This window comes from Labeo rohita, chromosome 12, assembly GCF_022985175.1.
Source record: "Labeo rohita strain BAU-BD-2019 chromosome 12, IGBB_LRoh.1.0, whole genome shotgun sequence".
NCBI classification, from domain to species: Eukaryota; Metazoa; Chordata; class Actinopteri; order Cypriniformes; family Cyprinidae; genus Labeo; species Labeo rohita.
This window is the reverse complement of record NC_066880.1, coordinates 18,987,272-19,002,878: the sequence shown is the minus strand read 5'-3', so window position 1 is coordinate 19,002,878 and position 15,607 is coordinate 18,987,272. Positions and strand designations below refer to the sequence as shown.

The window sequence follows — 15,607 nt, the reverse complement described above, 5'->3', positions numbered from 1 at the left end:
AACATAATACATACAATTTGCACATGTATTTTTCCTATTTGGAGAATACGGTGATATTTAGATGCAGTTTTTTGTTTGCATGTTATTCCCCCCACACATAGCTATTGAACACACTGGATTATATAGATATTATTATTTTAAAATATCAAGATGACAGGGTGGACTAGCACATGACGGGTTAGACACACAAAGCATGACAAAATATGACGATGAGACATTTATTAAACTTTGAAAAAAATAATATAGTAATAGTAATATAATTACATTCTCAATTATACTGATATACCCCCCCCCTCCAACAAACTGTGAATAGCTAAATAGTAAATTTAAACTTATATATTTTGAAAATACTGTATTCTAATCACTTGCAGCATATTTTATGCCAACAGGGTGGACATGTTAAGCTTAGGAAAAGCAAGTAAGCAAACTCCTATGAAGAAAATTTGTCAATTTAAAAGTCACCAACTTACTCACCTCAGCTGTTGAAGTTCCCGACACTGCAGAGACAAAAAAAATCTGTTGTCCAGATGTCAGTAAAGGGGGTGGCTTTTTCTTAAAGGGGCGGATTTCCCTATACGACAAGGTGGACAACCATTCAAGGGACATGGACAAACTCTTCTTTTTTTTTTATCAAATGAAAGTATTGTTTTTATTAGCAAATGGTCAATACACTGAAATTATCAAACTATTAATAGGAGAACGAAATTTTAAAATTTTATGATTTGACTATAATTTTGACTTTTGATTTAATGAGCAGTGCATGGGACATAGCTAAATAACAGACACCTCCTACACAAAACTTCTTTAAAAATCTAGAAAATGTATCTAAAGAACCAAGCAATGCTTTTGTTATGAATAAAAACTTAATATAACACACCCTTTCATAGTTATTTTTATGTTCAGTTATCATGACAAATGGGTTATTTGTGTATAGGACACCAAATAACACCCTACAGTAATATTGACCCCTATTTTTAAAATTGAGGACTTAAAACAAATTACTATATTAGTTATTCAGGCAACCCACAACTCAATTTTAAATGTGTAGCTTCATGTTCCTAATACGTACACTTGGACACATAGGTCTTTGAGGTTTTTGGTTTAACTTTTTTTTTTCACATTCTTCCCTTGGAATTCTAAGCTAGACTCCAGCTGAGACCTTAATTCTCAGTGATTACTTCATCACTTACCCATCGTTCTCTCTCTCACCCCATCTTACTCTACCTCCTAAGGTTCATGCCCAGGGTGGAGATTGTTCAAAAGCACAACACAGCTGCTCGACGCCTCTACATCCGCGGGCACAACGGCAAGATCTATCCGTACTTGGTGATGAATGACGCATGTCTGACAGAGTCCCGCAGAGAGGAGCGTGTGTTGCAACTCTTGCGGCTACTCAACCCCTGCCTAGAAAAGAGAAAAGAGACCACCAAGAGACACCTCTTTTTCACAGGTACTGCAGCAACCCAAGATTACACAGACACATTGCCTTTCCCCTGAAATAGCACTGACTACATCTATTTATGTCAGTGTTTTGGATAAGTCTGTCCTTTTTCGTGACCAATACATTTTCAAGCCTTAAGTTTATTTCTAAAAAATACATAAGGCAAGGCAATTTATTTCTAAAGCACAACTAAAAACAGGTTGACCAATGTGCTGTACAACTTCTGAAATCTAAATAAATACAGTAGTAAAAACAGATCTCTTACACAGCACAGAGCGTCAGACCATTACAAAAAACAATGAGGTTCCAACATGTCACTGCATTCTGCAAAAAAAAGCCTGGGAGAATAAACTTAACTAAATAAAAGTATTTTAACTCAGGCGATTAATTTTTCTAGTTTAATGGCGTTAAAAATATTTTTAACGCAGGGGCAGAGCTAAGGTTGGCCACTCCAATCACACTCCAATTATTTTAATTTAAAACAGCAGAGTAGAAATTTTTTTTCCAAGTTTCTTTGAATAGAAAGTTTAATTTGAAAACATTCTTGCTAAATAAAAGTATTAATTTTTTTATCATTTCTTTTCTAAAAAAACAATAAAACCATTATACTGATTCCAAGATTTTGGTATAGTATATAATGTAACAAAAGTTTTTTTATTTCTCACAAATGTTGACCTTTGGATCTTTCTATTCAAAGAAGCCTGTAAAAATGTACTCAGCTGTTTTAAATATTGATAATAATAATAAAATGTTTCTTTAAAAAGCAAATCAGCATATTATAATGATTTCTGAAGGATTATCTGACACTGAAGATTGTAGTAATGATGCTAAAAATATGGCTTTGATCACAGGAATAAATTACGTTATAAAATATATATTTAGATAAAGAGCAGTTATTTTAAATAGTAAAATATTTCACAGTATTACTGCTTTTGCTGTATTTTGGATCAAATAAATGCAGGCTTTGTGAGCAGAAGAGACTTCTTTTAAAACACATTAAAAATCTTATTGTTCAAATACTTTTGACTGGTAGTGTATGTCAGTAAAAACAATTTTACCTGTCTTGTCAGCTGTTATACTGTGCTTGAAGTGCGCACTGTAGTCTGTATGATATTTTAATATTAAAGCGCAAAAGCATGCGTGTTAGATACATGTCACATTCAGCAACGGTAGCTCTTAAAGTAATAGCAGCCAAAAAATCTAATGACCCAGCTGCTGTGATGTCTGTTACGAACCATTCACACGGTGCGCCAGCGTTAACGTTTCACGGAGGGCGTATCTGAAGCTTTGCGCTTGTTGGCCACTGTCTGCACTGAATGGGATTGGCTAGCATCTGCGCTACTATATTTGCATAAATCGATCTGATTGGCTGAAAAAAATTTAACTTCTGTCACGAGAAACGATGCTCACTCCCCGTGTGAATGGGGAGTTAATTAGAGAACAAAAGAAAAAGAGGAAATCAATAATTTTTGAAGCTTTTAAGGATTGATCTATATTTATTTTAGTATTTAGTGTTTGATAACTTTATTAAATTTCTGTGTATTTCCTGCTTGGTAAAGGGCACAGGTAAATATGACATTTATTATAATGGGTTTATGTGAATATTGATTTAGGTTCGCTTAAATTAGAAGTTATTTTTTTAAAGTCTAATTAAATTGATAGCTCTCAGTTGTACTTTAACGCTGAATGGCTCTAGTCAATGGTTAAATATTAGGGGGAAAAAAATTTAATGTTGGTATCAGTGATACCTTCAGTCATAGAAAATGATTAACAAATATTGAAAATATACTGTCTGTATGTTCTTTCTAGAATTTCTGATTTATTTATTTTTTTAAGCGATTGCCACCGCTACTAAATAAACAAAATTTAAATAAAAATCATATTAAATAAATGCATTTTATTAAAAAAAAAATAATAATGAAATTTAAAATAAAGTCTTTTACTTCTCTAGTTAAGTCTATTTTGAATTGTGGCCTGCATGTGTCCTGAGCTGCCCCATTTGAATGCTGTCCATTTGCTCTGAGTGCTGAATTCAATGGCCTAGTTGCTCTCAGACAGATTGGGGGAGATGGAGAATAGAGGAGAAGAAAAAGAGGCAAGATTGAGGTGAAAAGTACCAGAAAAGCTGTGTAGTGGTAACCGAAGAAGAAAGAGGGGGGACTGGAGCAGAATGAATAAAAATGAGGTTGCCCTTCTCCCTGTGGAGACTGAGGGAGGAAGATCTAAATTGTCTTTCTTGTGATAGACACATTAAAGATGAAACACTCTCAGTTAAGAGGTCAAGGGTGCCACATTTTAGCTTTCGCTGAAACATTTTGTCTGTTTTCCATCTGTGTGTTGATTTTATGCTGCAATGCAATTAATAATCATTAACTAACATTAGGGATGTTTGTGTGCATATTCTATTTTTATCATGCATTAATGCCTTTCACTGAAGTTATTTATTAGATGCGTATGAGATGTTCCCTGTGGTCGTATGACATGCTTTTCTTTTTACTCCCTCACAGGTGTTTTTGTGGCCTTGCTTAGCTGTTGATTTGTCTTTTTAAAAAATGACTCTGTAAATAAAATGGTTGTATAAACAGGTCTGTTAAAATGTTTAGAGGTATTTTAGGAGATGAGGTCATATTTCAGCCCTATAACGGCTGTTTGTCAAAGCCAAATAGAATCTCTAAGATGACGTTCAAAGAAAATGGTCAGAATATCTGCTGAAATAGCCTGTGGGATTTGAATTGCTTTATATACCAGTGGAGTACATCCTCTTTAAATCTGTTCTCTTCTCAGTCCCAAGGGTGGTGGCGGTGTCTCCTCAAATGCGGTTAGTGGAGGACAATCCATCGTCTCTGTCTCTCGTGGAAATCTACAAGCAGCGTTGTGCTAAGAAGGGCATTGAGCATGACAACCCTATTTCCCGCTATTATGACCGACTTGCGACTGTTCAGGCTAGAGGAACCCAAGCCAGCCATCAGGTATGTTGAAAATAATATGAGAAAGTACATCAGTAAAAAATTATTTTACATAAATTAAATCTCATGAAATGACATTGGGGGTTTTTTGTGTATATTTATATTTTGTATACAGATCTGGATACATTACAGGTTATAATGAGAATAATATAACTTATTTTTGCTTTTAATTTTGGAGGAATATTAGGGCCCTCTGAAATCCATTTTATGTTTTCCCAAATTCCATTTTATTTATTTAAAAAAAAAAAAAATTCTGTTTTAATTTTTCTGGATTCCGTTTTTTTTCCGTTTTAATTTTTTTTAAAACTGTTTTAATGGTTAAATTAAATGTTATTAATTAAAAAGCATGTCTAATTATTTGAAATCATAAAACTATCCCAATTTTACAGCAATTCATCAATAGTGTAACAAAAAAATGGCACTTTTTTTTTAGTCCCTTAATACTTTTTTTTTCTTATTTCTCCCTTAAATTTAGTTTTATTTTTATAAAATTCTGTGTTATCCATTAATTTTCTAGATTCCATTTGAATGGTTTCATGAAATTTTCATCATTAAAAGCATGTTTAAATAATTAATTTTTAAAAAAGCTGTAATAATACTATATATTATTTTATTTTATTTATTTATTTTTTAGAAGTACAGTTTTCTGGTAAATAAATTGTCAAATATTTGTTCCAGTAAATATTCCTTATAAAATAATGTTTTAATAATTGTATTTTTAGTAGTAGTATTATCATTCATTGTATTAAGTAATGCAATGTTAAACTGAACTTTTACTTTGACGGGTTGATGGGTGAAGACCTCTAAGTTTCTGTTTGTATATGATATGATGGTAGGTTTAGTTTTTGTCATAATTAACTGTAAAATGATCATGAAGTGACTGTCAGAGCAGTTCGAGACATTGTTTATGTTCACATACTCGTATATTGAGGCAGCAGAGGTTGAAAATACCGCATTAAGTGCACTTTTCTTTCAACTAATATTTTATTTCCTTGTTTTAAGGTCCTGCGTGACATTCTGAAGGAGGTCCAGGGCAACATGGTTCCTCGTAGCATGTTGAAGGAGTGGGCACTGCACACCTTCCCCAACGCCACAGACTACTGGACCTTCCGCAAAATGTTCACCATCCAGCTTGCTCTAATTGGCCTGGCTGAGTTCATGCTGCACCTGAACCGTCTCAACCCAGAGATGCTGCAGATTGCACAGGTACCTGAAAGACTTGATGTCATGGAACTAATGTCATACCTGATACTAGCTCTTTCATCAAATATGCATGTATCCAACAAGTCATTTTGTTGGGTCATCACAAGTTTCAGTTTTTGAGAGCCACTTTCCATTCTCTTTCCTGCAACATTTGTGGTACAGTATTGGGTGAGTGTAGGTCCATAGAGTACATTTGAAAGTCTTTTATTAGAAATGATTGTCAAACAAGCAGCTCGTCCTTTGATTCTAATCTGCAGTTTTCTGACAGGCAGACGAATGGGCGGCTAAGTGGGTATAGTAAGCCCCCTTGCTGCCGGTTCCACTCTGCAGATCTCATTAGGCACTGGGAGATTACCACAGCAGGCAGAGCGGACAAGCAGATATGTGCTGTCTTTGTCTCTCTCTCTCAATAACGCACTCACAAACCATCATGCATTTCCCTGGCGTATCACTTCCAGTCCGTTTGACTTCAGATATCGAGTTTAGTCCTGTGCAGGGTCTAAATATTGAGCTTGAATCATGTTTTAACACTGTTATTGTGCTTGGAAGAGTTTAACAATATTTGAGTGACATTCCATCATTATTAAACTAATCTTGGAGACAACTACAGCATCACCCAAAAGTCTTGAAATGGTAAACATTGTTAGCTGTATTTCCATTACCCTTCAAATTGAACAAATTGAAATTGTGAATTGAAAACACATGAATTTTGCAAAAACTCTCATATATCACATAAAAGTTTTCACACTCGCATGAGGTGGTTTTTCAAACAATTCAAAAACTGCAATGGAAACTGCTTTTCACAGGTCACCTTTCGTACATAAGTCACATGATCATTCTTAATGTACTGTAACCTAAAAAGGGCTGCTTGCCGTCACACCGACAGAGGCCGCTCCCACGATAGTTGATTGACATGAGTGTCTTACCTCAGATCAGTTGTCACAGTCCAGTAACTTTCCTTGTTTCGATGCCGAAGCAGGGATGTAAGTTAGACAAGAATATCTCCGATTGAGCGATTGAAGTGTTGTGTTGCTGGATGTAATAATGAACATAGTGGTCATCATTTACTCCGGACATCTGAGCTGCTGAAGATGCAGTGGATTACGTTTGTTTGTGAATGGAATGCCCCTCCCGATCTACATATATCCGTCCATGTTAACGCGAAAGTGTGTATAAGCATTTTTTTTTTTTTATGAGCAGAGCTCATTTGCATTTATAGGAACAACCCCTTAGAATGCGATGATTTTTGCAGAGCTCATTTTGACAAGGATTTTTAATCAAAGTATATTAGAGACTTTTCATTAAGACCCTAAAGAATCATATCAACTTGTGGAAAATGGGCATCCGATGACCCATTTAAAGGTGATTCAACCCTTATTTTGTGATAACTCTCTAGTCTAAATTACGTTCACACTGGTGTTTTAGGAAGCCAAACAAATTGGAATATAATAATAATAATAATAATAATAATAACAATAACAACAATGGCAGTAATAGCCATATATTGTAAAACAAATGAAAATGAATATTTCATAGGTATATTATTTTTGTTTTACACTAAAGTAGGAAAATTACAATACTGCTTTCCTAATTTCTATTGAAAGAGATATTTTGAAGTTGGACTACAGTAACCTATTTAAACCACTTGCTGTCAGCAATTCATACTGCACTTTTAAGCTTTTACTTTGACTGAAATGGCAGTAGAGCTTTTATTTTGAAGGAAAACTCCAGCTTCAGTAAAAACAGGCTTACAAAAACACCTCTCACTACAAATCTAGTGAAATACTGTAATCATCTGCCACAAAAATGAAGCGTAAGTGGTGGCCATTGTGTTCCAAAACGCATCCTAAACTCACAGTACACGCAATAAACGAGTTCACTGCATTATTCACTGTGAATGGAGACGTTCTGAGGCGAAGAAAACACAGGATCACGAGCTGATAGCCTCAACAATGTGTGCGCTTCGCTTTAAAACACAGTGCAAACAGACTTGATGAAGGGATTAAGCCATATGTGATGTGATCTGGGAAAACTTGTCAGGTGTCACGCTGGAACGTTTTCAGGAAATTCGGAAAGACCTGCGTTTTCATATCATCATGACCACAATAACATCGCGATACGACGATATTGATAATATCGGTGCGTACCTAGGAAACGCAACTATGGTTATGTGCAATGCAATTGGTAAAAACAACGCTCTACATCAAGGGCATCAGAAGGCAAATGGAGGATTATATTTGCTTATATGCTGAAATGCTGATGCAGACCACAGTGGGTGTAGGATCAATACATCCTCCCATTTTTGTGGTCGGATGTCTACAACGCTATCCAGTTTTCCCAGAGTGCTATAGATTAGCTGTTGTCTGATGTTGGTCCTACTTGAATCCCACATGAGCAAACAGGCTCCTTTCCTAAATTTGATTTTGCTTTGTTTCTCTGAATAAAAACGAACAACTTGGCGCCACAATATCCGCTCTCTCAAAGTTTGCTAAGTCTGCGAACTTGTGGTGTCTAGATGACAAGGTCAGATTCTTGAAGTTGAATTAGTTTTAACACCATCCTGATCTATTGTTTCCCCCAACAGGACACTGGAAAAATCAATGTGTCATACTTCCGCTTTGATATTAATGATGCCACTGGTGACCTGGATGCCAACCGCCCGGTCCCCTTCAGGCTGACGCCCAACATCTCCGAGTTCCTGACTACAATCGGCGTATCCGGACCCCTCACGGCTTCCATGATAGCAGTTGCGCGCTGCTTTGCTCAGCCTAACTTCAAGGTAAGCTTGAATAATGACACTCTGCACTTTTGTCTCCAGGGCTCTTGACTCACTCTAAATCTGTCTCCTCTCAATCAGGTCGACGGCATCCTGAAAGCAGTTCTTAGAGATGAGATCATCGCTTGGCATAAGAAGACGCAGGAGGACACATCCATGCCTCTGTCCCCAGCTGGACAACCTGAAAACATGGACAGCCAACAGCTGGTGTCTCTGGTCCAGAAAGCTGTGACCGCCATCATGACCCGCCTCCACAACTTGGCTCAATTCGAGGGTGGTGAGAGTAAAGTAAACACGCTAGTTGCAGCTGCCAACAGCCTGGACAACCTGTGCCGGATGGACCCCGCCTGGCACCCTTGGTTGTAGACAGGCATGTAAAGAAAAAAAATCAGGCAAATCACTGAGAAATGCAATATTGTGAGTCTGAATTTGTCCCATGCGTTTAAAACATCATGTGTTGGGTTAACATTTGGAAGGGGTTATGTGATAATGCACAAACTGTAATTTATAAAAGAACAGGATAATAATATCTTTAGTATTCACTGTTATTCACAGGTAAGAGATACATGCAGAATTAAAAGCAGCTTTGTTTGTTTGGAAGGGACTATTGTTAAACTGATGAGCTTAGTAAGGTGCTTTTGTTGAGACTGTCATGTTTGCTAAAGTGTGACGGTACAAGACAGCCTTTAAGAATATACTGTTTCCGCAGCCTTTTTTGGCTCCACACTGGAAGAGGGCGCAGCAGCTATCCCAGCAGATTTTATGCAACTCCCATCAAGCTCTCCTTTTACGCCTACACCATTCTCTCTGACTGACGGCAGCCTTTTAAATTTAGTGGTCTAATTTACAGGAATCAACACTCAGCAATGTTCAGCATGTTGTTACACGTCAGTCATTATTTAAAGATATATGTGGGCATTTTTTGTACATCTTTGTACATCATGTAAAAATGACATTGCATCCCTTAATTGCTGTGTACTTTTCTACAAGTTTGTGCAATTCAAAGCCGTCATGTGTTACTGTCAAACATGGATTGTATTATTATTATTATTTTTTTCCAAAATACTCTGGAAAGGCAAAAACGTGTGAGCCTTAAGACAGGGGTAGCTCTATATTTAGCTCATTTTTGGTTAATCATAGCACATATGTTTAATTTATCTGTTGTTAAAGCTCAAAGTTTTTCAACTTTGCCTTTTTAGGAGTGTCCCAAAGCATTTTTGTATACATTCCCCTCTTTTGTAAAGGTACAGAATATTGTGCCAACATATGGTTAGTTACCTCTGCAATGTAAATATGCATTTTGTTTTAATAAAATGCTCTTTTTCAAGAAAAAAAATGAGTGGTGGTGTGTTTTCGTAAGAATGGCAACCCTAACTGTGCTGTCTGTGGTTAAATGTGACGCGTCTCTTTGTAGGTGGTTGATTGAAGGACTCTTTCAGGAAGAATAACCTTGTCTCTTGCTGATTGTCTGAAGTACAAGAAAGGACCTGAGTGAGAGCGTGTTGTGGAGTCGTTTGCTCAGGTTAGATCTCAGTCTGCATTTCCTACTTTATTACACCCCGTCAGTATATCTCACCGTGCGCCGTCTTCTCTGAGTTACACATGCTGTCAGCGTTGGCTTCAATCCCATAAACCATTGCTTCACCCTGTATGCTTGCACAGCACAGGTGCTTATCCTACTTTCTCTGATCTCTCTCCAGCCCCTTTCTAACATCAGTCAGGGACTGTACGCTCCCACCTTTGTCCTCCTTTTGAGGTCCTTTGCCACCAAGCGGTCCTGGGAGCTGATGTACAACTGCACTGTCTAAACATGAAAGAGCTGCGATATTTAACTCTGAATGTGAGAAATGTGTCAGGTTCTTGCTGTGGCTCGGAAGCCCCCGCCCTTCTGCCGCATTGCCCGTTGATGTCTAGACTGATAGCAGGAGGATGTGGGCAAACTGATTGATGGAGCCCCTTGGGGAGAGCTTTGATTGGCAGACACATGGAGGACAAACAAACCACTGTTTCTTCTGCCAGCACAATGATGGAAAGGAGGAAAATCTTACTTGATGACCTCATCTATCTGCTAAAATTAAAATTCATGAGTATAAAATTAATATTAAGCAATATTAGAGTATTCTCAGTTATTAAAGGAGAAGTTCACTTCCAGAACAAAAATTTACAGATAATTTACTCACCCCCTTGTCATACAAGATGTTCATGTCTTTCTTTTTTCAGTCATAAAGAAATAGTTTTTTGAGGAAAACATTTCAGGATTTCTCTCTATATAGTGGACTTCTATGGTGCCTGTGAATTTGAACTTCCAAAATTCAGTTTAAATGCAGCTTCATAGGGCTCTAAACAATCCCAGTCAAGAAAGAAGGGTCTTATCTAGCGAAATGATTGGCTATTTTCAAAAAAAAAAAAAAAAAAAGACAATTGATATGCTTTTTAACCTCATGCTCATCTTGTCTAGCTCTGCGTGAACCCTGTTTATTCCGGTTCAAGATTTCAAAAAATTCTCATCTCATTTTCTTCTCCAACTTCAAAAACATCCTACATCGCTGTTTTACCTTTTTTTGCAAATGGTGTTTGATGATCTTTGCATGTTCACTTTGTAAACACCGGGTCAGTACTTCTGCAGCAATGTAGGATGATTTTGAAGCTGGAGGAGAACTTTCTTGAACTGAAGACACAGAAACACGGAGTACACAGTTTTTCTGTAAGAGCTTTTAGTTCTTTTTAAGAAAATTATGGGGTTTAAGCAGACTAACTTATTGGAGAAGTTTGGGATACATAACCGAAGGGAAGTCTGTTGTTTTACTGGAATATTGAGTTATGGTAATTTTATAAAAAATTATGAGGTACAGAAGAAATAGCCAGACAAAGACTTTGTGTATTTTTGCGATTATTTTGGTAATTGGACGATTATTCTGACGATTAATGAAGTAATCTGATAATTATAGTGTTTTTTTTGTTTGTTTGTTTTTTTTGTTGTTGTTGTAATAAAAATAAACCTAAGTAAACAGTAACCTTTAGAATTTCTTAAAATACATATATAATCGCAAAGGCAAAATAATTAGTTCAAATACAGTATCAAAAGTAAGTGTTTTTTTGTGTGTGTATGTGTTAACTATTAAACTATTAAAACACATAATGTATTGTAAATAATAGAGCTAATGTACATTAGACATCAAAAATGTCTGCAGAGTGCGCCAACGGCCTGACAGTTGTTTTTACACATTACTGTGCAATCTAATAATATTGACTAAACATTTGATTCAAATGTCCACTTAATCTTTAATATCTGGCAATTTCTTTGTGACAGAAATGCTCAAGCCACTGTAATACGTGATCATCAATACGTGTGAACTCAGAGCCAGGGTTTAAACTTTTATTTTGAAATCGCCATGAACAGTTAGCATATTGAGAAAGATATGGATGAAATGTTATTCTCCTTTGTTTGCTTAGGTTTATAAATGATTTACCTTACAAATCTGATGAAATGGTGCATGTTGCATTCCCAGATTAACGTTATAAAAACCCAAACTTACAACATTATGCAGAGATGGTGTTTGAGCTGCTCTGAGATGCAGCTAGCTACATGCATGTAAATAATTCAAGCGCATATATTTATTTAATTGAATCGTAGTGTTTGTGAATTCACAATAGCTCTATGCTTTATTGTGATTTTTAAATGGGTTTAATATATAATGGATTCTGGTCAGTGGAATACGCCACTTGCAGTATTTTGCCGGTTACTCGACTCAGGCAAAATGCAATTGAGGATTTTTTTTTAATCGAGTATTCAAAATAAATCAAGGAATTGAGACAGCCCTACTGTGTTGTATGAAAAAAATTATAATATATTGAGACTAATTTGGCCAAATATTATTGTTAAGTATTTGAACCATCATTTATGCTTTGATAGGGTGTCTGTTATAATTCCAGCAAAAAACAGTTGGAGTTGGTTTTACCCAATTTTATTTGGCAAGTCTGATTTTTATTTACATTTTTTTTTAACCAGACAGTTACAGATCCCTTTTCATTCGTTAGTGTGAAATCACAATATCCAGATAAATAAATTTTGAATCATCTTACAGATCATGACCTTGCTTTCCATTATGAGCTGACAGCTGCAGGCTTCCGATAAAATGTGTGGGTACTAAACACTAAGCTGACATGAGCAAATGTGTCCGGAGGATGTGTCACCTATAAACCACAAACATTAACTCTTTTTTTTCACACCCTAGACAAATTACAGCATCCTGTGAGTCTTATCCTCGATCTAAACGAGTGTGCCTTGAACCGAAGAAATTGTCATTTAACGCCTCTACACAGGATTTGAATTGGGATTGTTTTTGCTGAATAGCAGAATTCTAATACAGTTGAGCAACCGCAATATTCTGCTGTTACAAATTAATGGCAAAAGTTTTCAAGGTGATGCTCTGTGGTGCATTACCAGGTAAAAGTCATTTGAAGGTGCGCCACGTGCTTGTTCCAAGAACAGCTGAGCTGATCGAGGATGGGATATGGTTCTGTGATGCCCTCGGGCACCAGCCCATTTGGAAGACCCTTCTTGAAAGATATCCAAAAAAGAGTTGTAAATACAATAGGATTCCAGAGGAAGTCTGGTCTATCTGGTGTCGAATCCTGCTCCTGGAGGGCCACCTTCCTGCAGACTTGAGCTTTAGGCTGCATTTACACTAGTTTGGTTTTAAAACGCATAACTATTGCTTCGGTTACGCCTATCATTTACACTACTCCGGCGTTTTCGATTGTCAAAAACTGAGACTTTTGAAAATGCTGCAGACCTCGTTTTAGTTTGAAAACTCCGGGGTTGCATGCTAATTGTTGTACCCATAGAAATATATAAGTAGATGCCCCATTCGACCGCTCCAAGCACCTGACGCGTCCGCCATCTAAATAATAGGGCATCTGTCTATACAGGTACATATCTATGGTTGTACCTGCATGGTCATGTGACACGGTCACTGTTTTGAAATGAAAACGCACTAGTGTAAACAAGGGCCTAACCTGCTTCAATACACCTGCCAGTGAGTTTCTAGTAACCCTGAAGATCTTGATTGGCTCGAATGGTTCAGATGCGTATAATTAGTGTTCAAACTAAACTTTTTACATTGCCACACCAAAACTAGGGTCTAAATTAAGTGATTTTTCATATGACATTTCCTTTACTTGTCTACTAAAATACTAATACTTATTAACATTCATAAGTAGGTCATATTTGCCAATATTTGCCATGTCGGGTACAGTTGAGACACCCATCTGTAATCCTGTAAAGCTGCCTAACCAATTCACTGCAAATGTAAAATACAATTAAAAATAAATATTTAGCAGTTTTTATTTCCATTCAGTATTTTATGTGATTATTTGTTTAGTTAAAAGTAGTTTATTTGTAAAACATTGTACAGTAAGGGCAAACAGTGATATAATATTTAATTTCAGTTCATCATTTTAATAGTAACAGTTGAAAAGTTGAGTAACAGTAAAAATAATAAAACAAAGGTCATTCTCAAAACAAAGATATATTGTCTGAATGTGACTATTAACTTGTGATCTTACATCATGCGACTAAACTGCAACAGTGCGGGTACAATTGATGCATTGTGTCTCAACTGTACCACCTCAAACGTTTCTCTAGATTTTACGGTGACCTTGCATGACACGAAGTCATGCAATATGTCAGTTTTTAGAGCACAGATTAAGGTTTACAAAATGTAAGTTAGCTTTAACAGTCATGTAAGGATGAGAAGCTATTCATTGTGGAAGGAATGTGGTAAAATGAAAAGATTACCTTACAAAAAAAAACTTTCGCCTATATCTTTGGACTAGAGAACTGCATGTATTTCAAATTTCCTGCGATCAAAGAAGGTGCTAATATGCATGTGCGAATCAAATTTAATAAATCATCTTGTTGCGCACTCAAGTTATTTAAGGTGTCTAATATGTACCCCTGTACCAACTGTACCCGGTCTACCCTACTGTAGACAATTCCTCAGGGGAATTCTTTTTCCCTTATATTTTCAATTTTCAATCTCATTTGGCTTGTTTTCAGGTATTGAAGGTCCTGGGCATTTTGCCCCATTAGTGTTGTTCATAATTTGTCCTTAGAGCTTATGTGGGATACTTAAAGGGATAGTTCACCTAAAAATGAAAATTCTGTCATTAATTACTCACCCTCATGCCGTTCCAAACCCGTAAAACCTTTGTTCTTCTTGAAATCGGCTTTCTGACCCTGCATGATCTAGACCTACCTGATCTCATGACGAAAACGTACCTGTGGGAACTTTTTCGCAAGATGCGATTCACAAAATAAGTACCAATAAGTACATATCACTGCAGTTTCCAACACAAGAGGTGGTAAAACAGCGAGCATTTGTAATCGTTTTTCGTACACAGTTATGATTACTGCTATGTATGTTTCGCATTCTGGACATAACAAGTTTGCTCGGTAGCTCAGCCGGCATGGATTTTGACTTGCGATGTGAAATCCTTGGGTTTGAATCCCGTGAAAAACATGACTCACAATGAAAGCTGAAAGATGAGAGATCAAAAAATAAACTAAAACAGCATGTTTGTGATTGGGTTTTACGTCACATTCACTTTTGTTCATACTATCGTGTAGTTTTAGGTGTAGTGCGGATGTTATAGCGCCACTCAACAGACATTTCAAGTCAGAACTACGGTGACACGTACAAAACCAACGTTATATGAAATGTACGTTCATCTGTTCTAGGGGAAATAAACGAAGACTCTTTTAGCGCCACTCAGTGGATATTTCACATCGTATATATGTCATGAAACGTACATGGCGCTGCGTATTTCAGGTCTTGCAAAAGAGATCAGGTTGGCATATAGACAGCAACGCAACTACCACCTTCAAGGCCCAGCAAGATAGTAAGGACATCATTAAAATAGTCCACGTGACATCTGTGGTTCAGCCATAATTTTATAAAGCTACGAAAATACTTTTTGTGTGCAAGCAAACAAACAAACAAACAAAAAAACAACTTTATTTACCTATGTCCAATTTAACGTGCATTCAAGAGTGTACCATGATGCCTTGAATGTGTCAGTTGGTTTGCTGTCTATGTGGGGTCAGAAAGCTCACAGATTTCATCAAAAATATCTTAATTTGTGTTTTGAAGATGAATGAATGTCTTACGGGTTTGGAACAACATGAAGGTGAGTAATTAATGACAGAATTGTCATTTC

The 15,607-nt window shown here is 36.5% G+C and overlaps 1 protein-coding gene across 2 annotated transcripts in view; it reads left to right on the top strand.

The window, feature by feature from the left end:
• The window catches only part of trrap (transformation/transcription domain-associated protein), a 97,199-nt gene extending 87,484 nt beyond the window's left edge, over positions 1-9,715 (top strand). For both annotated transcript variants that reach the window (XM_051123944.1, XM_051123943.1), the window contains 5 exons: positions 1,233-1,450; positions 4,226-4,410; positions 5,410-5,613; positions 8,195-8,389; positions 8,468-9,715. In XM_051123944.1, the coding sequence (XP_050979901.1) occupies positions 1,233-1,450; positions 4,226-4,410; positions 5,410-5,613; positions 8,195-8,389; positions 8,468-8,752 (1,087 nt within the window). In that variant the 3' untranslated portion in view covers positions 8,753-9,715. The remainder of the gene's footprint in view (positions 1-1,232; positions 1,451-4,225; positions 4,411-5,409; positions 5,614-8,194; positions 8,390-8,467) is intronic.
• The last annotated feature ends 5,892 nt before the right edge of the window (positions 9,716-15,607 follow it).